Source organism: Mytilus galloprovincialis, chromosome 6 (assembly GCF_965363235.1).
Source record: "Mytilus galloprovincialis chromosome 6, xbMytGall1.hap1.1, whole genome shotgun sequence".
Taxonomy (NCBI): domain Eukaryota; kingdom Metazoa; phylum Mollusca; class Bivalvia; order Mytilida; family Mytilidae; genus Mytilus; species Mytilus galloprovincialis.
Window position 1 is genome coordinate 78,122,944 of NC_134843.1, and position 26,032 is coordinate 78,148,975.

The window sequence follows — 26,032 nt, forward strand, 5'->3', positions numbered from 1 at the left end:
ATGCATGGGTTACACGAGTAGATCCCTCCGCGTTAACTTTGATTTTATTAACCCGGGCTACTCGGGTAAAGGTGTTGTAACAAATCAGGAAAATGGCCATTATTATATTATAGTTCGTTTCTGTGTTTGTTAAAATTTTAATGTTGTGTTTCTGTTGTGTCGTAGTTCTCCTCTTATATTTGATGTGTTTCCCTCAGTTTAAGTTTGTAACCCGGATTTGTTTTATTTTCTTTCTCAATCGATTGATGAATTTCGAACAGCGATATACAACGATTGCCTTTATTTGTTCAAAACATAATGTTAAAAGATATATAAAGAGAAAGTGCTGAACAATTTAAGTTTGCAGCTTTAATCAGTTGACCTAAAATAAGCTATTACATATTACAAAAATGTATATGTAGAAAAATATGTAAAATTTGACACTCCTTGTGAAGGGCATGCATATAATCATTTGTCCAAAATAAAGAAATTAAAATTAAGATTGATTAATTTATAATACTATTGGGTGTAGGTAGATGCCAGTGCTGGTGGAGGTTCAATCATAGGTATCACCAGCACAGTAATCATACTTCTGTGTTGGTATCGTAGCGGAGGGGGCATAAAGTGTTACCCTTGTCTGTCCGTCCAAAACGTCCGAAAAAGTAGGTTCTGTTCTCCTACTTAAGTGTGCCTCAACCAAATACTAAAAAACTTATACATAATGCTTCTTGCCACAAAATACAAAACTAAATTCGAAAGTGAGTGGTGTCACTTTTTCTGTTTATGAGTTATCATCCCCCTTTATAAACATAGAAAACGCAGAATTTTCCATTATTGTTCTCTAACTTAAGTTTTCCTCAATCAAATGTTATAAACCTTAATATACGCAATGCTTATTACCTCAAACAATAGATCAAGCTCGATATTGGGTGGCGTCAATATTACTGTTCATGCGTTATTCGATTTAAGAATAACTAATAAATGACTATAATATGTTTTCTACCGATGAAGAAATAACATAAAAAAAATGTGGTGCACACTAACAAACTCGGGTACACTGTTCAGTGGCGGATCCAGCCATTTTCAAAAGTGGGATTCCCAACCTCGGATTAAAGGGGTCCAACCATATGTCATTATTCAATTGCATTGATCGTCCAAAAAAGAGGGGTTGCAACCACTTAACCCTACCCCTTGATCCGCCACTGCTGTTACAAGAGGCAGATAAATATAATGTACGGCTTGACAGAAGTGGTATAATAACAGAAATAACAGTTTTAAAAACTTTAACAGCAGACTGTATGTAATGTTAACTGGAAGAAAACTAAGTCTATATATAATTGAAATACAGATAAACAGGTAAAATTTTTTATTTACATTTCCTTCTAGATATTAGCTTTTGATCATACACAAGCTTCTGTCCAAGTTTGGTAAAAATCCAGAGTATATTACTGTTCATGCGTTATTAGATTTAAGAATATGTGGTACGAGTACCAATAATACAACTCTCCATCCAAGTCACTATTTGTAAAAATTCGAAAGGGTTCCGCGGAACGCAGTGGATCGCCTACTTTTGCTGTTAATGGCAGACTCAACAAAAATGAGAAAAACAATCTATAAATATATTCCTTTCGACACTTTCTTTTGAGTGTAAGAAGCTTCCGTCTAAGTGTGGTAAAAATCCAGGATAGTTTAGGAATCTCATAAAGGTTTCAAAAACTTTAACTGTAGATAGACGTTATGTAATGTTAAAACATTGTTGTGACGTCATTCTATTGTTTATCCATTCTTTATTTCAGTGATTGGGCTATCATTTACCTAAAAGTAAGATATAAGCCTCTAATAGTCCATTCTATCCAATATTTTACATCAGGTTCATGTGGACCCTTTGGCTAAGGCATAGCATAAATAAAATTCAAATGCATCGTATGATTTAGAAAATTAAAAAAGTAATTGTATTTTGCAGTGCACTTTCTTTCGTCCATGCAGAAGATGATAAAATCAACAAACAGTGGAGTTTTATTTGATATGGTCCACCCAGGTACACAGTTTAAATCACCAATTTTTGTCAGGTATACGTATCTATTGTCAGTGTCAATTAATACAGCTCACTTCAATTATTACCTGGGAAGTTCTCAAACCTCTTTCCCAACTTAGTTTATTTTGGCACCTTCTGGAGGATTGGAAAAAAGAGCACGGCAAAATCCTGTTAAGTGTTTATTTGTCTTAAACATAAAACATATTTGAAATATATTTACCTAGGGCATGCTATGCTTGAAATATTTTCCAAATGCGTAGGTTTGTCTGTACTCAGAGTAAATTTTGAGGTGAAAAATCAACCATTTTAGGCAAAGGGTCCTTATGAACTTTAACTGGAAGACAAACTAAGTCCAGTCATAAGTAAAACACGGATAAACAGATACAAAATTTTAAAAGTTTAACCACACAGTGAAGGTATTGTTTCCAGGTCAAAAAACTAAGTCCATTTTTTTAGTAAAATACGGGGGGAAATTATTTCTTTTAAGGTTCATTGTGGACCCTTTGCCTAAAATGGTTGATTTTTTACCTCTGTTCTTCATTAACTCTCTTTTGAATTAAAAAAAAAACACTTAAATTAGTAATCCTTGACAATATGGACAAACTTGCCTATTTTAAGTATTTTACTTTCTAAATATAAACATAGTAAAATGCTGGTCATAAGGGTAAAAATCTGTTTACTGGTTTATTCTTTGATTAACTATTTAGATTGGACCTGGTTATTTGAGGAAACTTTCTGATAAACAATACTATAAGTTGGAGGTCACCTTAAAATTGTTGACTGTCATAAATCTTGATCAAAAATGAAATCAATTATATATAATCCATAAAGCAGGGGAAATCAACTTTGTATATTTATATAAACGATAATACTTGTAAATAAATAAATATATAAGCTTTATTTAGAGTTGGCAAAGTATACAAACAGAGACAACATACGCTCGAATGAGCTTTTAGCAATTATTCTTAGCGTATTTGTTTTTAAACTTTTGGGTCAGAGGAAGCCATGGAAAGTAATTTATTTCTAAATAACCTGCACTTTTACCCTTTTGTCATTTCAGTATTATAGATTGTAGATTTTTTCATTAAAGATTTTTATTGATGCACAATTTTATTTTTTATTTTGCTACACTTGAAGTGTTGCTTTTTCGGTAAAATTGGTTTTGGTTTTGAGACCACCTTTTCTATTTTTTTTTTTAAATACTCGAAAGCAAAATTGTGATGATAATAATAACAGTTGTTGGCACCATTCAAATTCACACAAAATTTCATTGAAGTTCAAGGTTTAATAAAATATACTTACCGAGAATATTAATTACCAGGCCAATAGTCAGTACTTTCAATGATATGTCATAGAGAGGGTCTTTCTCTATAAATGAATAGTTAATCAAATTTCAAAATATTCGAAACTATATGTTTGGTTTAACCCAAAAACATAGAGGATATTAACTTTTGTCAAAACTCTTTAGAATGTTTGGTTTTCAATGCGTTCCATCTTTATTATATGAGGTTTTTCAATTATCTGATTTTTTTTTTAAAGACAACATGCGTTTGTTGTACCACATTTTAAACTTAGTAAATAGAATATTTGGAGAATTTCACATTTTTCATAAAAACTCGTTACAATTTCACATTCAAAAGATGGTAGATTTATTTAGGGACTATCTTTACCTTACATAAGCACGGTTATGATAATATGAACCAGTGGTGGATCCAGTGTTTTGAAAGGGAGGGCGTCTTCCATAAAACAGAATCTTTAAAACATTTGGGCGATTTTAAACTAAAAGCAAACCCATATGAATTGTGAAAAAAATGATATAATAAAAAATAAAATGGCGATCAAAAAGGGGACGTCTTTGTCTATTGCATCCGCTCCTGTAAACAGTTTAAAATATTTCATTATAATGTGACTATGTGGTATGAAAACAAATTGTTTTGTTTTTGTACTTCCATATACGGGTCCTTAGTTGAATCAATAAATATAATTATTCTTTTTATCCACTGTATGTGTAGCATATATATATTGTATATGCTATGTTTGAAAATAGCATTTTTTTGTACATAGAATACAACCTAAAGTTTTTAAACTATTTGAATGCATATTTTGTTCCGTGCTCTGGTCCCTCATCTCACAGTATGTGCGTTTCTAAAATAAATACGACGTGTGACTGTCGTTGATAATTTACAATTGTTCTATAAATAAATTCAGATAAGTAGCCTCTATTTACATGTATACACAATTATAGTGTGTGTGTACCTGGTGAAATTTTGTTTGTTTATACAATATGAGACATTTTAAAAGCTAGACTTTAGGTTTGTATACTTTCCTAATGTTATATATTTTGACTCCCGTTTATGCTTTACCAGGTATATGAGCCACATAACGGGTATATACAGAGACGCCACGTTAATCAAACGTACATTATAAATATAATATTTATATGATCTTATATGGTGTTCTTGTTAATTGCATTCTATATTAATCATTGTTTTAGTCATAATTCAGATTGTTGATGTCGGTGAATTGAATTTTCACCAAACAGCAGACGCCCACTAAAATTTTGTATCCTTAAGTCTTTTTGATCGCGTGTGGAGAAAAAACATTTGACTTTCTTTTTCACGTGTTTGTAAATGTTTTGGTAACTCTATTTTTCATTAATCGTGTGTGATAATTTCATGGAATTTGATGTTAGCTATACAGTGATCCACTGAAGACAAGGAAGTTTTATATGTTAAGAGAGACAATCACTACATCATTTGTAAATTGAATACCATTGTCTAAATGGTGCTATATATTATAGACTCTGCAGTTTCAAGTATACCGTTATAGCCACATGCAGCTAGACATACCTCAGTTTAAGAGAATTACAGTAATTTATCGATTATCGATTATGCAAATCTTATTATTTTTCAGTACGGGCAAGAATGAAGAAAGTCTTATTACTTATATTGACGTCTGGAGCCTGCATAATTGTTTACAGTTTCATTATTTACTGGGATACCATTTACGGCGTTATTAAAGTCAACCTTCCAAAGCTCGATCAATTTGGGTCCAGGGAGCTCACAACAACAAGTAATAGCAATCAGGGGTCGTTGCGGTCAATTGACCAGAGTGTCACAACAGAGAAGACAATTGTTTCAACAAAATTACTGAATAAGCTATATTTGCAAAAATCACTTATGCCTGGCAATTTTACAAATAGTCTAGTTACTAGTACTCATTTCCCTGTAAGGGAGAATTTGGCGAAGAATTACATAACAATAACATTTCAAGGTCGCTTAGGAAACCTACTTTTTGAATATGCATCTCTTTATGGCATCGCCAAACACCATAACATGATACCAGTTATTGAAGGAGGATGCCATTTAAAGAAAGTTCTAAAGATATCTGCTACTTCCGGTCAAAAATTAGCAAATGTTAAACGGTACAATGAAGTAAAGGGGTGTACATTTGAGAAAGAGGCATTTAATCTAGACAGGAAATACAACTGGATTCTTAATGGATACTTTCAAAGTTGGAAATACTTTGTTGACAGTAGTGAACATATCAGAAAAGAATTGAAATTTAAAGACAGTATACAGCATGAGGCTACTAATCAGTTTCATAAAATTCTAAATCTAAAAGGTATATCAAACACATCTACTTATGTTGCTGTGCATGTGCGTCGCGGTGATATGGTGCATTCTTCTGTCATGACCAAATATGGATACACATCAGCAGACAAACGTTATATTGATGATGCCATGACAAGTTTTCAGTTAAACTTTTCAAATCCCTTCTTCATTTTTTCCTCTGATGACATATCTTGGTGCAAGACTCATTTTACCAAAGAAAACACTGCATTCATTCTTCAAAAGAATTCACCGGAAGTTGATATGGCAATAATGACAAACTGTAATCATTCTATTATAACAACAGGCAGTTATGGCTGGTGGATTGCATGGTTAATAGGCGGTAAAACAATTTATTATAAAAATTATCCAGTCAAAGGATCTGAACTTGATAAAGTATTTAATTCAGAAACATACAGACCTCCGTCATGGATTGCTCTCTAGCTATATAGCAAACCGTTTGATTCTGAAACATAGACCTTCGTCGTGGTTACCCTCTGGCATGTATAGATAAAACAAACTATTTAATTCGGAAGTGTGCAGAGCTCTATCATGAATTGTACTCAAACTGTTTGATTCTGAAACATACAAACCTTCCGTCATTAATTGCAATGAAGCTGTTATACCTTATATAATGTGTACTGAAATGTTACGGAATGCTATTAGACACTTATATGCATGTGATCGAATCGAGCAGGAAAAGGTTTAAAGACTTTTGGCAAATTGTTTTTTTTTTTTTTTTTTTTTTTTGTTTCATTCGCTGACCTTTTTCCTGTCTATTCTGCTTTCATGTAATACCGTACAGTGTAGATTTAAGACACTCACAATTTCTTTAGAAAGAGTATTCATTTAAATAAAACGAAGTACAATGAACTATAGAGGTATGAGTGTGTGGATAATATATCCAGAAGTCAGACCAATGGAGAAAATCATAACTTTAAACTTCCGACTGTTTGGGGAATGTCCGATTTAAAAATACTATGCTTGCTTCACGGGATTTTGACCTAACTAATCACAAGAAGGACAATAAAATATGCAGCATTCGTTGTTTAAAAATTATCAATTTTACGTATGCTATTGTTCTGTAATGATTCATCCCTAGAATACAATATACAAAAAAGAAGATGAGGTACAAAATGTATGATGTCCGGTGAGACACCAAACTGCGTAGAAGTTAACACGAATAGTTCATTGAACGGTCTTCAACTATGCACAAAACACATACTGCATAGTAAGGTAAAGTAAATCCCCGAAATCACAAATTCAAAACTATTCGAACAAGATAACTGTTGGTCTGATTTATGTGCAAAACAATAAACGATACACAAAATATATATTATGCTGCAACAAAGAAAACCACTGAATGACTGGCTCCTTACTTGGGACAGGCTCGATCAGAACATGTTTGCTGGTGCCAAAAAGTAAAATATCAAACATATTTAAATGGAACTCAAATCAGTAAAATTTGTGTTTTTAATGGAAAAAAGTAATATCACAAAAATACTGAACTCCTAGGAAAAATCAAAACCGGAAAGTCCCTCATCAAATGGAAAGACCATCATCAATATATCTGAATGTGAAATGAAATGATATGGCTTTTTTTAATTTCTTGTTGTTGACAAGAGTTTGTGGGAACTCGGATTCATAGGAACATAGGAACAGGCCGGCAAGGAGAGGTGCACAGTTCGCTTCCATAGGAATGCCGACAATTTGTTGAAAAAAATATACTTCCAAATTCAAAAAATATGTTGTCAATAAGAAAATCCAGCATACTGATCACTTGTTCCTCTGTTAAGCTTTTTTTCATTACAAACTGTTACAATAATTTGGTATCCCAAAGCAATATATTCATGGCGTACTAATACCAATTTTATATTGAAGAAAATCACTGTGAATAATTCTATTTTTATTAGACGATTTTTCAATTTCACATTGGGAATGTGGTGTTCAGGTTTGAAAAATCAAAAGTTTTGATAGACTTAGTTTCAGAGAAAGATCCAAGATTTAGAATTATCCAGAAATTCTTTTAAATTTTTTAGAATCCAAATATGGTTAATACCAGTACGCTCGTAAACAGTGAACAGAACTTTTATCAATATAATGGACAATTCCTTCATAGAACATGAAATGAGCCGGCAACGCACCGTTGTTTGTATTGAACTGTTGAAGCTAAGGTAAATCCTCAGATTTGCTGTTCGATAAAATTTTCATAGAAACCATGAAAGACTCATGATTCGCCAAACTCTCATTCTTGTCAAATGATATGTTTTTGTATGTGGAATTACCTGAGTGCTTTACTATTCCTTATTCTTTAACAAAACACTCGTCTTGTTAAAGAATAAGGAATAGTATGATACGAGAAATCATTAAACAAAAAGAAATCATATGCATGACGGCAATTGTCATTTAATTAAAATACTGTTGACCTGTCTCACTATGAGTCATAATTTTATTTTGCATGGATGTATTACGTCTTCTAATTGGCTGAAAGGTTTAAATATAAAAGCTCATAGACGTAATTTTGTCATGTTACCGTGACGTCATCAACGTTTTTTTTAAATAAATTTACTTTACTCCGTAAAAGATGGAATTTAGAATGAAACTATAAGGAAATACTTATATTTTTGCTGTCTATTTGAAATAATCTGAAAATGTGGTGCAAACCGAATAACCCGTACATTCCTTAATTAAATGTTTGCTATCATATATTCCTCTGGTACACCTGTTTAAATTAAGTTTTAAAAGTCTTATTGTCATGTTTAAATCCGTTATAACCGATCGTGACAGATTAGATCTTTTTATTCCGTTAATATTTTATCATTATTTAATCATTTAAAAACTATAAAACCATACATATGTATATATTGATATACAATTAAGTGGATGTCACTATGTTGTATAAGTAAGTAGACAATAACTACATTAAGATTTTGTTTTCTCATTTTCATATTCATTCACTGAAATACAAGCAGCTTAATTAAAGTCATGCACCCATCTAGCCCTCGTAGGTCATAATATTTGTTAGTTTTTTTTTAATTATGGCTCATCTGTATCTTTCGGAGTTTAGTCTAGTATACATTATTGTTTGGGAGTAAGCTGAAGCTTATCTCTCGTCAGTGTTGACCTTGGTACTGTATCTCAGCACTTTAAAGTGTTGATCTAAATGATAAATTGTCACTTCTGCTCTTGTACTATGAACAACAAAATTAATCATTTTGTAAAATATATTTCTGTACTTCATGTATTCCTTAGATCATCCCCAGTTTTTTTGTGGGGTACGTGTTGCTTAGTCTTTAGTTTTCTATGTTATGATTCATGTACTATTATTTGTCTTTTTGACTATTCCTTTTTTAACCAAAGCGTTGTCAGATCTATGAGTTTGACTATACCTCTGGTATCTTTCGCCTCTCTTTTACAACAAAACTAATTGTATTTACCTGCAAGTGTACGTTATTTTAATTGACGGCATTTTGTTCAAGGTTATTTTTAAAGCAATTGCTTTTATGCCGTCGCGTATGGCCATCTTTGTGACCCAGATCAGAGACTCCGCCCAGATCAAGCCATAGTATTTTGTTAAACAGGCTCCTGGTCAGTCATTTTTTAACACCTATGTATGTTTTCTAATGCAATACATAGCTTGAAACTTTAAAAAAAAAGTTAGTGGATTTAAGAAGTTTCAGAATATGTTCTTGTAGATGTATTTTTGTATTTAAAGGGTCAACCGTTTGACTATCAAATAACATAGAAGTCCGAGTGAAAAAAAGTACATTTTTATAAATGCGATTCCGTTTTCCGCCGTTCGTACGATGTTTCAACAAAATATGGATTCATTTCAGTTGTTGATTTAGTATTGAAAATTTAACTGAATTATCTCCTAATAAATACGGTTTTTTATGTTTAATTTGTGTTTCTTTAAGAGGTCAGGTGCTCTTGTTCATTCATAAAATTATCGTTCATTCATACATTTATCGTAAAATCAAAATCACTACACAGGTTAATGCGTAGTGTCAAATTATTACCTGTAATCTAAAAATAGACAAACTTTATTTGCGCAAATAATTTAGCGGAACGAAACCCTTGTTGAAAACACATAACAATAAGTTCGTTTTCCTTTTCTGTCAAAACTCCGTAATATTTATCGATCACCTTACTAATGAAATGGACCCGTCCAAACGTAATAGATGCCAAATCGGTCCAGATGAAGAGATATTTACAATTTGGAATTTTCTAGTTTATTAATACATAGATTGAAAAAAAGTACGTCTTTTTAAATATCATGATCAAAACTGGGTTTGCATAACAAATGTCAGATGAAACCATTATCCTCGTCCTGATCCTGATCCTAAGGTCAATAATTGACACTACTGTTCTCTGTGTGCTATCTTCCTCCTCTTATGGTACACCGTTGCTCGAGGTAATATCTCGCGGTACTTTGGTATACTTGTTTAGGCGCAGGATCGGGAATCAGGGATTGCAAGTTCTTGGAATCTCCCTGATTTTGTAATATATTCCCCTACAATTTGCGATGTTGCTTCGTAGGTTTCTCTTTTTTTTTTTTTTTTCGTCTTTTCAGTGAACAAGTCTACTACGTTTGTTGACACTCGACGGTCCACCGTGTTAGCAATTTTATTTCACATGTTTTCGAAATATTGAAGATCATTTTTCGCAATGTTTCCTGAAAATTGATAAATATCAAAGCAACGTAGAGCTGTTTGTTCTTGTTCGTATAATAAAATTGAGAATGGAAATGGGGAATTTGTCAAAGAGACAACAACCCGACCATAGAAAAACATACAACAGCAGAATTAAGGTCACCAACAGGTCTTCAATGCAGCGAAAAATTCCCGCACCCGGAGGCGTCCTTCAGCTGGCCCCTATACAATATATATACTAGTTCAGTGTTATGATTTAATGTCATGTTTGTCTGTGATGACCCCCCTTTTCGGGATTGCATGAGAATTGTAGTTATCTCGTACCCACATGCACTTGTTTCTATCCACAGGAAGGTCGACTATCCATATAAAACTATTTATAATGATAATCGACCTTCCTATGGATAGAAACAAGTGCCTGTGCTCGTACCGCATCAGAAGGACACATATCAACTGAGCAATAATGTTTGGAACTTAGTTTTAAAAATGATGACAAAGTAACATTATGAACATATTTTTATTAAGCTGAAATATACATTTATTCTTTACATGTTTATGTCTTGTAAGATATTTTATTTCTTTCCCGTTTTTTAACATTTGCGTCTGGAAAGTTGAAATGTTTTAACTTAATCATTTGTGTTAATGGTTAAATATAAATTAATAATGAAAATTGTTAAAATTAAATCAATAAAGGAAATTATTGCCAAGGAAGTTACAAACACTACCAGGGGATAATCCATGATGATTTCTTTTTGAGTTATATGTTTCAGCACATGTATATTTGACCCCAACTTTAGCCTGGTAAACGTGTTGTCTCCTTGTGAAATATAAAACATATTAAAAATGACTTTCTGCTAAAGTCTTTTATTTATATAAAGTTAAAACCTTCTTACTTTTAACTAGACAACACTCATGTCAGGTTTAATTCTTGTATATATGTGGATGAAAAATACAAGTCCCCAAACATTAACATGGCAGCAATTGCTTTTACAGCCTATAAGGCTTTGATTGTCTTTCTGATATTGTTTTACATCTCCCCCTTTTTTTAAATAAATTTTGTATTTACAGTGTCATGGATCAAATTAATTCGTTCAGTATATGTACACTTGTTGTTTTTATACCTTTTGATTGAGTTAAGCCATTTCATGATATCTTATAGTGTGTCTTTCTTTGTCGTGATGTTAGACTATTGTTTCAGGTTAGGGTGAATGTTGGCACCTATTAAAACCCGCTGCATTTGTTAGCACCTGTCTTATGTCAGGAACCTGATGTACAGTAGTTGTCGTTTGTTGATGTGGTTCATAAGAGTTTCTCGTTTGTTTATATAGACAAGACTGTTGGTTTTCCTGTTTAAATAGTTTCACACTGGTCGATTGTGGGGCCCTTTATAGCTTGCTGTTCGGTGTAAGCCAAGACTCCGTGTTGAATGCCGTAGTTTGACCTACATGTATAATGGTCCAATTTTATACTTTGTGGCTTATATAACATGTATAAAGAGTTGTCTCATTGGCACTCATACTACTGTGGTACATCTTCTAATACCGGTATTCCCTAACATTTTTTAGTGTTGACCTAAAGGATGTGCAACATATTGCTTATAGATAATGTACCTGAACACTTGTCAGGGTTAATCTTGTTGTTGGCTTAAAACTCGGTTGCAAATGTTGACCTAGATGCTGTACCTTAACGTTTGTTATTGTTGATCGAGATCCTGTACATTTACGTTTGTCTGTGCTGACCTAGATACTTTGCATTAACATTAATCAGGGTTGACCTTATCGATGTTACCTTATTGATGTAAATCCCACAATATAAAAAAGAAGATGTGGTATGATTGCCAATGAGAAAACTCTCCATAAGAGACCAAAATGACACATAAGTTAATAACTATTAGGTCACCGTACGGCCTTCAACAATGAGCAAACCCGCATAATCAACTAGGAAAGGGCGAAAAATGACAAATGTAAAACAATTTAAACGAGAAAACTAACGGACTAATTTTGGTACAAAATTAAATGAACGAAAACGTATTATATGTAACACATCAACAAACGACAACCACTGAATTACAGGTTCCTGACTGTTGAAATCCGTTTAATCATATTATTTCTATATATTTGCAGGATTGCAAGTAAAGATAGAAATATGTCAAAATGATGTTTGTACGAATTATTGTGCGTATAGTTCGTTTTATATACAAAAACATGTTGGTAGTATTGCTGTTAATTGCTTTGCTCAGTTTTTGTATAGTAGTAAAGCATTTGTACAAATCAAATCCAACAAATACAGGAATGGAAGACAGTACAGACACGTGGTTGCTCGTCCTATGTACAACATTAGTGCCTACCGAAAGGCGAAATACCGTGTATAATAACACCATGCATAACTGGAGAACACTAGGTTCCGATATATTACCTGTGCTTTTTTTAAGTGATGAATACAAAAATGTAAGAGATACATTTATAAGAAACGGATGGCAAGTTTTCCCGATTGAGCATTCTACATCAGACGAAATGCCCATTTTACGTCATTTTTTATCAGTCATACATCGGAAATTCAAATCGAAGTACATTGGTTATGCAAATGCTGATATTCTCTTCACAGCTGACTTGAAAAGCTCTCTTAATTTGATTGACAAGCATATACAAGTTATTCCAGATGAAAACGGCGTTATATTCATATCAGGATGCCGCTTTGATATGGAAAATATTACATCAAAAGATATTTCTTCGTATGACAAAATACTACAGATAAAAGAAGACGCAAAAAGACACCCGCCTTCAGGACAAGATTATTTTATAACAGATTACACATATCCGTGGGGAGGGATACCCGATGTTGTTGTGGGCAAACACAAGATTGACAACTGGTTATTAATAAATGCAATTGAAAACAATCACACTGCCATTGATGCCTCGTCTTCAATTACAGCAGTTCACCAAACTGTTGATTTTGGTTCATGGGAAAGTAGTAAAATAAATTCTAGTTCGAGTGATCATTTGTACAACGAAAACCTTTTGCAGTCAGCATTCGGTCCTATCCATTTCGCCAGTGGAAATCTCAATTGCTTGCCACTCTATATGACGTATTCTTACGGGATAAAAGCTATTGTGCTTATAGAAAGAACTGTATATCCTGAATACTGTATTCGACAACAGGTATTTAGAGATTTTATTGAAATGGAAAGAAAAAATGCAGAATTACAACGCAAAAAACGTGAAAGACGAATACAAATCATGTTTACAAAGCCTAAAATTAAGGCTATTAAACCAACAGTTCCAGTTAAACACATTCATATCAAACCAAAAGACGATGACGGAAACAAGGAACGAGTCCTACAACAATTACATGCACCTAATCCTAGTTCTAGATGTCGTCTTTGTTTTCAAGAATTAATGCAATTACGAGATATAATAGAAAATGTATGTAAGCAAAACTACTAACTTGCTTCGGCGTATATAAAATAAACGAAGATGTAAAAACAGATTGTATATAAAAGGTTTGAGTAATTCTTCAATATATAAATAGGATATAGGCCTTAAAGATATGCTCTTTTTTCTCTGTCCTTGGTTTGTTCTGTAACAGTTTCTTGTAGGATCATTGATGATATCAGGTTTATGAAAACTTTAACGTGAAGTAAACTTTATCTTAAGGACAATCAACATAGGATAAATATTAAATATTAAAGCAGGCGAGACATTTCAATCTTGTTTTTCAATATATACGACTGTTTATCCCAGCTTCACTTGACAATTTATGTGTAACTTTACCTTCATTACTTTCATTTGCTTCCTATAGCCTTGGATTTTTTTTATATTGAACACTGATCACATATACTCTTTTCAATAAATTCTAATAACAGACAGACCGTACCAACCACTGACAAATGAATCCACGAGAATCATTAAATATGAAGTACAGTTCAACAGACCATACCAAACATCAACACCTGTCTCAACAAGAATCACTTAAAATACAGCACAATACAACAGACCATATAAACCACCGACACCTGACTCAACAAGAATCACTTAAAATACAGCACAATACAACAGACCATATAAACCATCATCACCTGACTCCTCAACAAAAATCACTTGAAATACAGCCCAATACAAAAGACCATATAAACCATCATCACCTGACTCAACAAGAATCACTTAAAATACAGCAGAGAACACCATACCATATCAACCACCGACACCTGACTCAACAAGAATCATTAAAAATACAGCACAATACAACAGACCATAACAACCACAGACACCTGAATCAACAAAAATCACTTTAAGTACCGCACAGTACAAAAGTTCAAATCAACTACCGACACCAGACTCAACAAGTCACTTAAAACACAGCATAGTACAACATGTCGTACCAACCACCGATACATGAGTGAACAAGAAACACTAAAAATACAACACAGTTCAACAGACCATATTAACCACCGACACTTGACTCAACAAGAAAAAATAAAAATTAAGATCAGAACAACAAACCATATCAACCACCAACAACTGACTCAACAACAATCACTAAAAATACAGCACAGTACAACAGACCACATTAACCAACATCTGTATCAACAAGAATCACCAAAGATACTGCACAAAACAAACCATATCAACCACCGACACCTGACTCAACAAGCATCACTAAAAACACAACACAGAACAACAAACCACATTAACCAACACCTGTCTCAACGAGAATCACCAAAGATACTGCACAAAACAAACCATATCAACCACCGACATCTGACTCAACAAGCATCACTAAAAACACAGCACAGTACAACAAATCACATTAACCACAAGCACCTGACTCAACAAGAAACACTAAAAATACAGCACAGACCAACAGACCATAACAACCACCAACACAATAAGAATCACTTCAAATACAGCACAGTAAAACAGACCATACCAACCACCAACAACTAAATCAACAAGAATCACTAAAAATACAGCAGAGAACACCATACCATATCAACCACCGACACCAGACTCAACAAGAATCGCTAAAAATACAGCATAATACTACAGACCATAACAACCACCAACACCAGACTCAACAAGAATCACTAAAAATACAGCAGAGAACACCATACCATTCAACCACTGACACCTTACTCAACAAGAATCGCTAAAAATACAGCACAATACTACAGACCATAACAACCACCAACATCTGATTTATCAAGGATCACTAAAAATAAAGCACAGCACAACAGACAATTACCACCAACAACTGACTTCTTAAAATGGGACTGATGCCTTATTTTCAAAACACGGTCAATTCATCATTTTTTGTTTATAAACTCAAAAGCTACGAAGATGACCTTGTATGGGTTAGCAATTTGTTCTTTATAGCGGATATATGGAGCATCAGATTCTAAAACAATCCTGTTGATTCCTTTGTTGCAAATGATCTGTTTGATCGATGGATATTTGTGGGTAAAGATGAAAGGTGTAACGCCAAATACTATGTCCGAAAAATGTGATGATGCGGATTCAAAAATTAATTCATCATTTTTTGTTTACAACTCAAAAATCCTGAAAGTGATGACACTTAAAGCCCTTGATCTGAAGTTGGTGGTAACAAACGTTTTGTAATTGTTTTATAACATTTGGTAGAGGCAAAGTAAAGTTTGCATTGAAATTACAAATTCAGCAATTTGTTCATTTAAAGAGGGACATCACTCAAGAAAGGTGAGTGATACCAATCAATATTGATCTTGGTCTGTGTTTATTTGGGGTTAAGTCCTTTCTGGCACATTTTCATGGCTAATTATAATCGTGATTTTCAAATTTACTTAATGTAGTTTTTAAAATAAAGAAAGAGCCAAGTTTTACATGTTCGAGACAATTTTTATTCACGTTATTTTTCTTATCACAAAAGTCATGAAAAATAAATCACTCGTGAATATGAGTTGATTTACAGTACTCACTGTATTGCAGTTACAAACTATGACTGATAGTTGCAGGAAAGGAGATAAGAAACTGTAAAGTTAAGGCTGGCTGATGTTTAAAGGGCAGATAACTCAACATATTTTGAACGAATATACAATTCAATATTTATTGTATTCCTCATACAAAGAGCTTACTAGTAACATTCCACCATGTCAAGTAAACAAAAACATTAATATGGCACTAATACCCAAGCAAGAGATTCAACACATTGCAAATCATTGAAACAGTTAATGCTGAAGTTTATCTACATCCAATTTGATGTCTATAAAACAAAACAAAATAAATGTGTATCTGGAATTAAATATCACTTATATTTATCACTAAACAATTGCAGAAGAAAAGATTTATATTTTTGTCAAAGGGTCGAAGTAAACATTTTGTCAAATTTTTTTGAAAATTAAACACGACGAATTAATTTGAGTGCAAGGTGTGTGGTACCACTTTTAGTTTAACAACAGTATTATGCCATTTGTAGTACTGGATCTCTAAAGTTAAACTATAACAGTTATTATTTTTATATGTTTTGTTAAAATGTTTTGATCTAATCAGATTAATATATTTGTGTAGGTCCAATAATGAATTCTCATCTGACATATTATGCTATACATAATTATTTTTACCCAATCAAATTGAGAGTATAGAAACTATAGAAAAAAAATAACTACAACTCTATCTAAAGATATGTAACAAATGAAATGTAAAAGGCAAAAATAAATAAAACAAAAACAGATCTTACTTAACTATATATTAACAATATACTATACACAAAAAATATAGCTTTGAGAAAAAGGCAACATAAAGAAACAATTCAAGATTGATTTTTTTAAAGATAATTATCCAATGCAGCAATTTAAAAGACCCGCCATTCTGTTTCTTACATGTTTTAACAGAAAATACTTTAACAATATATAATTTTGTGTTAAATATCTACAACAGCTTCATAATATTCATACAGATCAGGATCACAGAGCAGTGACAGAAAAATATCCTATTTAGAAGACGTTTGTCTATTTTCTATTTTTCTTAATGAAATTAATAAGTCCATTTGTAGAGGAATCATGAGATGAGATTGGATCTTCGTTCTTCAGTTCTGGTTGGATGGCTTTAGCAAGCTGTTTGCCCAATTCGACACTGAAAATAAATAAATACAATTATAAAAATGGTTTGTATCCTCAGAATGCAAGGTAACTATAAACAACTCCATCTAAAAAGCAGAAATAATTACAAACCAGATGCTCCGCAGGGCGCAGCTTTATACGACCGCAGAGGTTGAACCCTGAACGGTTGGGGCAAGTATGGACACAACTTTCAAGCTGGATTCAGCTCTAAATTTGGACTGTGATCAAATAGTTGACACAGCATAGGTTTCTGACACGGAATGAATGTGGTCTATTGAACTTAAAATGTTTGTTTTGCCTTTGAGCAATTCACTATGCTGTTGAATATTAATCCTCTCAAAAAAATTGAAGAAATAGCAATAACTACTCATTTAAATACATCATAAAATATTAAAATGTAAAAAAAGTGCTTGTTATCACTGAATGGTAAAGATTGTTTTAATTTATCAGTTGGTAGTAAAAGTGAATATACATTGTATATTGTATAAAACAATGATTTAAGTTGATTCAACTACTATTCTGGACAAAGAAAGATAACTCCAATCAATTGAAAATTTCTTGCTATTGCACAATATTGTGCAATTAGATATTTCTTGCTATTGCGTAATACTGTGCAATTGAAAATATTTGCTATTGCACAATACTGTTCAATTGAAGATTTCTTGCTATTGCTCAATACTGTGTAATTGAAAATTTCTTGCTATTGCACAATACCGTGCAATTGAAGATTTCTTGCTATTGCTGAATACTCTGCAATTGAAAATTTCTTGCTATTGCACAATACTTAATATAATAATTTTGGATCCTGATTTGGACCAACTTGAAAACTGGGCCCATAATCAAAAATCTAAGTACATGTTTAGATTCAGCATATCAAAGAAGCCCAAGAATTCAATTTTTGTTAAAATCAAGCTAAGTTTTATTTTGGACCCTTTGGACCTTTATGATGACCAATTTGAAAACGAGACCAAAAATTAAGAATCTACATACACAGTTAGAATCGGCATATCAAAGAACCCCAATTATTCAATTTTTGATGAAATCAAACAAAGTTTAATTTTGGACCCTGATTTGGACCAACTTGAAAACTGGGCCAATAATCAAAAATCTAAGTACATTTTTAGATTCAGCATATCAAAGAACCCCAAGGATTCAATTTTTGTCAAAATCAAACAAAGTTTAATTTTGGACCCTTTGGACCTTAATGTAGACCAATTTGAAAACGGGACCAAAAATTAAGAATCTACATACACAGTTAGATTCGGCATATCAAAGAACCCCAATTATTCAATTTTTGATGAAATCAAACAAAGTTTAATTTTGGACCCTTTGGGCCCCTTATTCCTAAACTGTTTGGACCAAAACTCCCAAAATCAATCCCAACCTTCCTTTTATGGTCATAAACCTTGTGTTTAAATTTCATAGATTTCTATTTACTTATACTAAAGTGATGGTGCGAAAACCAAGAAAAATGCTTATTTGGGCCCCTTTTTGGCCCCTAATTCCTAAACTGTTCGGACCTCAACTCCCAAAATCAATCCCAACCTTCCTTTTGCGGTCATAAACCTTGTGTTTAAATTTCATTGATTTCTATTCACTTATACTAAAGTTATTGTGCGAAAACCAAGAATAATGCTTATTTGGGCCCTTTTTTGGCCCCTAATTCCTAAACTGTTGGAACTAAAACTCCCAAAATCAATCCCAACCTTCCTTTTGTGGTCATAAACCTTGTGTCAAAATTTCATAAATTTCTATTTACTTAAACTAAAGTTATAGTGCGAAAACCAAGAAAATGCTTATTTGGGCCCTTTTTGGCCCCTAATTCCTAAAATGTTGGGATCAAAACTCCCAAAACCAATCCCAACCTCCCTTTTGTGGTCATAAACCTTGTGTTAAAATTTCATAGATTTCTATTCACTTTTACTAAAGTTAGAGTGCGAAAACTAAAAGTATTCGGACGACGACGACGCAGACGACGCCAACGTGATAGCAATATACGACGAAAAATTAAAATTTTTGCGGTCGTATAATAATATTCAGGATCAAATACATTCCCTATTAAAATAAAGCTCAATATATCTAAAAATCAGTTCAAAGTCATTTTTGTCTCGCATGCAACAAAAGTCAGGGGAAAGAGAGCAATAGAGATTGCTTTTCCTCGCCAAAGGTGATGGTGACAGCAAAGATGACGATGGCATCAACAATTGTTTAGTTTTCTGCTTAGTTACGTTAGATTTATAAAAAGTACTTGTGATTCATCATTGATACTTAATATAAAGTTTCATTACTATCAATACCTATCAGTTTGAAGACTAATTTGAGGCCCTGTCCTCTAGGTCATGGTCCATTAACTTTGAGTTAATTGCAATTTTCAATAAGTTTTCTGCTTCAGTTAGTTACTGTGGATTCATTTTTTTTCATGGGTATCAATTTTCGTGGATTCCTGAAAACTTGCATATATTCGTGGATATTTGATTTCGTGGTTTAGCCAATATCTGTATACAAAGCCAATTGAAAATATGGTATTCGTTGAACATTTTAATTCGTGGTTCACATGTACCCGCGAAACCCACGAAAATTGATATCCGACGAATAATAATGAATCCACAGTATAAAATAGGATCTACTTGTGATAGATCAATGATATTTTGTATGAAGTTGCATTACTATCAGTTCATATCTGTTTTAGGACTATTTCAAGGTCCTGCCCCCTGGGACATAGTCCAACCATATCAAATTATAAGCAATCTTTAAAGTTTTCTATAAAATTAACAGTACTGTCTGTACATCTCAATTTGTTGACCATTTCTAGGACCTGCCCACACGATAATGGTTTGTCGACTTTGAATTAATAAGCAATGTTGATGTCCATCAGATTGTCTTTTTCTGAATTTTTTGCTGCCAGGCGAGCCATATCCCAGGCCTCTACAATAACTTTTTTTTCAACTTGTCCAGTAGGACAAGTACATATCAAAACTTACTTGTCCGAATAAAATTGTTACTTGTCCAAATTTTTTTAATTGAAAATAACCTTTTTACATTTTAAGTTGATTAAAGGAACAAAACGAATTTAAACAATAGAACAGAATTTGATGTATTTCTTTTGACACAGCTTTTACTTGTCCGACCTATTTTCCCTCTGGTACCGGACAATCGGACAAGCGTTATTGTCGAGGCCTGTATCCCTGTGTCAATAATTCATTTTTATATTCAATTGTTCAAAATTTTAATCATTTTTATGTATAAGACATAGAAACAATAAAGTTTATAATTTTCTGATTCGTATATTTCATGTACACCAAATCTCTATGATAGAGGAAATAAAGTTATATATATACATACCCCCACTGATCATATGAGTTGATGTCCCAGATTGTTCCTTGTACAAATATTTTGTGTTCATACATAGCTGTAATACATGAGATTAATTGTGAAATAGAATAATCAAGATACAATGGTGAACCTAAAGATGGATTTTTTGGTGGTAACAGGTAATTTTTGTGTCATTGAATGTCTAAATGACCAGTCATTTAACAAAAAAATGTAACGAAGTATATGCAACTTGTCAAGTACAAAACCACATCTTAATTTGAATGCACAAAGACAGTCATATAAAAAAATGTTCAACTTTTTCATTTTATTCAAACACACTTTTAAAGTACAATTACGTTCCTTTATTTCATAGACAAGCATAAATGATGGTTGATGTTCATAATTGTAAACAGTAATTGTCCAAAGTTTGATTGTTTTCTTTTCATGTTAGGGTAATTATGAAATTTAATATGATCACTGCATAAGTTTATCTTTTCTTTTTTAAGTTATTGTCATCATATTACACTATAAACAAAAATGGCAAAATCACTTTATAAAGGAGGATACTTAAAAAACAAAATATGAACACTATATTTACTTATCTTAATTTTTTAAAGTCATTTTGCTATCCTTGCTTGGTAAATGAGGTAATATGATTAAATTGAAAAAACAACTCTAGAGAAAATCTACTGACATAAGTCAGGTGAAATCCTAAGGATTAAAGGTCTTGAATTTTTCATTTATTGAATGCAATATCAGTCCATAACCAGAAAATATTCTTTGGATCAACTTTAACATCAGAATCTTCAATTAGCTGGGATTTGGTGTTACAATATATCATGCATTCACCTCTTGACACCTGATTTCTGGCGAATGCAAAATTGTTCTTTGCTAAACATGTTTAAGTTACTGGGTTTCATAATAATTTGTTAGATACCAATTTATGTGAATTTCATGGGTACAGGTGAACAACTTAATTACATTTTTAAGGAATGACAATGTTTCTATAGGTTTGTATGCAGACTAGTACAAAACCATGAAATTAAATTTACACAAACATGTAAGTTTTCTCTAATCCACAAAAATTGATATCCACCAAAAATAAATGAATCCACAGTATGTCACATTTTGTTGACAGCCTATAATATACTTACCTATCAGTACACCTAGCATAAAAGGTGTTAATTTCTGGAATAATATGGAATTGCTGGGACGATTTCCTTCAAAAACCTGTAATGGAAAAGGCATTAATAAATTTCATTTTAGCACTTTTGATTCATTATCATTTGAATGGTACTAATTGTTGTGTATTTTGTGAATCAAGAGCTCTACCAAAAGGCTTCTCAAAGGTGTTGGATCATCATTTCAAGTAAAATTTAATTGTTTAACAAAAAAAATTATACTGTGCATCATAATGTATGCAGATTGTGTCAAAACTCCAACATTAAGTGTCCATGAAAATTTCATTATTTCACTTCTCATATCTATCGAAATCTGGTGGTTGTTAAATAATTTTTTCTATCAAACAAAATAAATATAATTGGTCAATCGTAACAAAAATTAATAATAGCTCTAAAGAAGCCTTATGAGGCAATACATGTTCTAAAGATTTTACCTTATGAGGCAATATATTTTCTAAAGATTCTCCTCCCATTCCTGCCTCTACCAGTTCCTCTAAAGCTTCTTCTTTAGACTTTCCCTTCATTAAAGCTTCTGTCTGGGCCAGAAAATTAGATATCAAAATCTGAAATAATATAATTTTTGTTTAAAAACTTTTGTAAACAGATAGCATAAATCTCATTACAAAATTGTTTGTCTCCACCAAGACGCAAATTCTGGACTTCTTTACTACAAGGCAATGTGTTAACAGACTGAGCTAAAGAAGTAATTCCTCAGCTCAACAGCTTACGGCTGACTAAGTATCTACCACATTTAACTAAGGGAAGCAATCCTGTCACACTTAAATAACCTAATTTCGTTACTTGCACCAAGTTAGTACCATATTTGTAACCAGTAGGAATATCTGAGATGAAATGAAGTTATAAAGCCTTGTTTCTAGTAAGATTTACATGCATTTTTATTTAAATAAGGTGCAAATAAAAGTTTTATAGCTGTTTTTGTAAACTAAAGCCCTCAAACTACAACTAAAGGATAAAAATTGTAGCAATCACAGAGCCAACTCAAGTAAACAAGAAAACTGTGATGCAAATTAGAAGTTATAAGAATTATTCCATTTAATCAAAGTATAAAGGCAAGGAGGCTGAAATTTTGCCAATGTACCATTAATTTCATCCCAAACTCAAAGGCATTTTAAGGTAAGAGAGCTCATTTACACATGGGTTACTTAGTTGAACAAAGTTTTTGACCATGACTTTCTGCCTATGGTTTTTCTTATACTTGACACCCCTTCTAGTAGTGATGATTAATCATGTCAATTGTTCATAACCCAACTGTAAGGGAATTTTGGCCAATTAATAGTTGAGGCCCTAATAAAATTATAGAATAACTAATCAAAGAATTCAAATAGAGAGAAATATTCAACGAGTGACTGAACAACACATTAATTCACGAATGCGCATAGCACGATGAGTTATAAATTATCAGTGTTGTTTGGTCACGAGTTAAATATTTTTCGATTTTTGAATTCTTTAATTAGTTATTTTTTTTTATTACATTGGCAAATGGCTTTTTTTAAAGAAATTACTGTAAAACATGTAAGGAACTATATCTTTTTTCTACGCATTCACAATTTGTTTTGATCCTCCGTTATCGACGTCTTGACAATGCCCATTGTTGTATGACGTCAGAGATACAACAGTAACCACGTTTATTTCACATGTGAAATTATCGGTTTTTATTCAACTGGGAAATCAATGTAATTCATTGCAACCAATGTAATAATATAATTTATTTTAAGTTCCATATCAATTTTTTTTATAATGACTTTGATATTATGCAATGCAAATATACCACATCATGACCAAAAGAAATATGAAGATTATTAAAACTCTTTTCATCTCTAACAGTTCATCTATTGTTTAGAGATGTATCTGTATATGGATTTCCTACATAGGAACATTACATTTGTCCAAAATGCAGTTCATGCCTTACAGCTTGCTTTACTGTTTTTCTTCAATGTCATAAATATTACTAATAGACATTTGTATATGTTCCCAGTTTAAACATATTTTATTCACCTAAGGTGATACATAACCCTAAAGGGGAGATTACTCTGTAAAATTCAGCTGTGAAAGTTTTAGGAAGTACACCACTAATTCATGGTCCCATTACTTTCTATGTTAAATTCCTCGATTTCAACCAGGCACACCTCTTTCATTTTAAGTTCAAATAAAGTGGCAATCATTGCATGTCAAAGCAACACTTTATGGTGTCTTCTACTGAAAAAATCAACATACCTTTAATGGCATATAAGAAAGAACTGGTTCCCGGAACTTCGGATGTACCAAAACAGGTACTTCAGATCTGACAAACAGACAAAATGTACCCTCTTTTTAAAATTTAGTGCAGTTTTTTTAATATTTAAAATTAAAAGTCCAAAAGTGTTCTACAATGATCACCAGTCCTTCAGCTTTCATTTGATGCCAAAAATACCTAAATATCCTACATATTTTGAAAGTTACACTCATGTGTAGGAACTATTTTGCGTTAAATATGTACTACTTTCTGGTATGTGCTTTCTGGCCGGGCCCGAATTAGTGGTGTTACACCTTTAATCACTTTCCATCATTAAGGAAATATTAGGTATCTCAATGATCAAAATTAGTGTTTGTCAAACTTCTATATACCCAATGAAATTTTTCTGATAAGTGTGTGGTGCATTTTTTTGAAATTTTTATATTTTAGTCAACGATTCAAAGTAAATATTTTCTCAAAATTTTATGTAAGTTAATGAGCCAAATTAATTTTAGCCAAGGTGTTTTGGTTTAAGTATATGCAAAAGGGATGAGACACAAGTTAATCAAACTTATAAAGCCTTGTCCATGTTTCTATCATGTGTCGTTCATATATGTTTGTTTACATTTGACCACATAAAACAATCATTACTTGATGATGTTTGCCTTCTTGTACAGGATTCTGGGTTTCTACTGGCATCATAAAATCACAGGGTATAAGCCTTGTTCCTGAAATCAAAAGGTGAACAAAAGTCAGTGTATATCATTTTTAATGATAAAAATAAAACTTAAACTGTATGAAATGAAGTAAGGATCTGTATCCGAATTTTTATAGTTGAGAAATGAAACATTATCTAATTTCAGTAAATTTACAATAACCTCATTCTATTTTAGGTATTGACTTTACCAGACAATACACATAAATATCTGTATGATATTCTATTGCTCTTGTCGCCACTATATTTAATTATGAATACACAAACTAAGTGTAAATCCTAATTAGCAACTAATACAATCGGATTACAATACAGATCCTGGGTCTATATGCTTTGCTTACATGGATCTTACAACACTTCAATCTACTCTCTGTTCTGCTAGTTATCATGTTATAAATTTAATTGAAGGTGTGTTTCATTAGGACAAAACTAGAAAATTCCAAAAGTTCTTCAAACAGGAAGTAAAATGGGGAATTCAGCAGGGACTGCTCTGGCTCCTAAAAAGTTGGAGCCAGAAAAATCGCCAGCTCCTATACTTTGTCCCCAGTTTTGAAAACTTGGAGCAAACTTTAGAACCAGCTATTCTTTATTTCTTCTACCAAAATTTTAACTATGTTCAATTTAAATTTCTAATGCACTCAGCCTGCACTTTACATCATTCAACATGTAATACTAAGTAAGTTATTGCATAGGGTTTATATATATATAACAAAACAACATGTGTACTTTATTTTCTTTTGTCAGTATTTCATATTTAGAAGAATATAAAGAATATAAAAATGGGTAATTGAATGAAGAAAACAAAATAAGAGGTGTTTAAATTTACAGAATAGTGAAAATTTGTATTAAAAATAAAGAATACAGAAAAATATGTCAAAAAGGCATCCTACCCATACTGCTACTAATAATACCCTCTTTAACTCTTCCCATAACTCGAAGGACCTAAACATATAGATTCTAAAGCCTGAATTATGTAGACATATCTTTGACATGTCTAAAGTAGGTATCGTAATGATAGGAAAAAGTAAAATTGAGTTATCTTTCTTTATTCTGGTGTGCTCCTTCTTTGGAGGATTGTACACAGTACGTAGAAGAAGTAAGTATGATCAACAATGGACGCCGGTTTTGTTATTTTCATATCATAACTGAGGGCAGTCAAAGACCAATTGCTATTTTTTTAATGGAAAACAAGTAAAAAGATGTTTTAAACAAGTTGATTATGGT

At 32.3% G+C, this 26,032-nt stretch overlaps 2 protein-coding genes and 1 long non-coding RNA gene across 3 annotated transcripts in view; 2 read left to right on the plus strand and 1 right to left on the minus strand.

Moving 5' to 3' along the window:
• Positions 1-4,028: 4,028 nt before the first annotated feature.
• Positions 4,029-7,812, plus strand: LOC143080409 (uncharacterized). Its single transcript, XR_012979711.1, has 2 exons — positions 4,029-4,326; positions 4,928-7,812. It is a non-coding gene; the product is annotated as an uncharacterized LOC143080409 (long non-coding RNA).
• A 589-nt stretch (positions 7,813-8,401) lies between these two features.
• LOC143080408 (uncharacterized) lies at positions 8,402-13,851 on the plus strand. The gene is made up of 2 exons (XM_076256244.1): positions 8,402-8,527; positions 12,401-13,851. The coding sequence occupies exon 2, from the start codon at positions 12,431-12,433 to the stop codon at positions 13,718-13,720; it is 1,290 nt and encodes a 429-aa protein (XP_076112359.1). The 5' UTR covers positions 8,402-8,527; positions 12,401-12,430; the 3' UTR covers positions 13,721-13,851.
• Positions 13,852-16,341: 2,490 nt separating this feature from the next.
• Positions 16,342-26,032, minus strand: part of LOC143080410 (glucose-6-phosphate isomerase-like) — a 29,795-nt gene continuing 20,104 nt past the window's right edge. Inside the window, exons 13-17 of the mRNA XM_076256245.1 lie at positions 24,745-24,821; positions 22,295-22,423; positions 21,834-21,909; positions 20,710-20,776; positions 16,342-17,380 (exon numbers count right to left, since the gene is read on the minus strand). Coding sequence (XP_076112360.1) covers positions 17,257-17,380; positions 20,710-20,776; positions 21,834-21,909; positions 22,295-22,423; positions 24,745-24,821 — 473 coding nt within the window. The 3' untranslated portion in view covers positions 16,342-17,256. The remainder of the gene's footprint in view (positions 17,381-20,709; positions 20,777-21,833; positions 21,910-22,294; positions 22,424-24,744; positions 24,822-26,032) is intronic.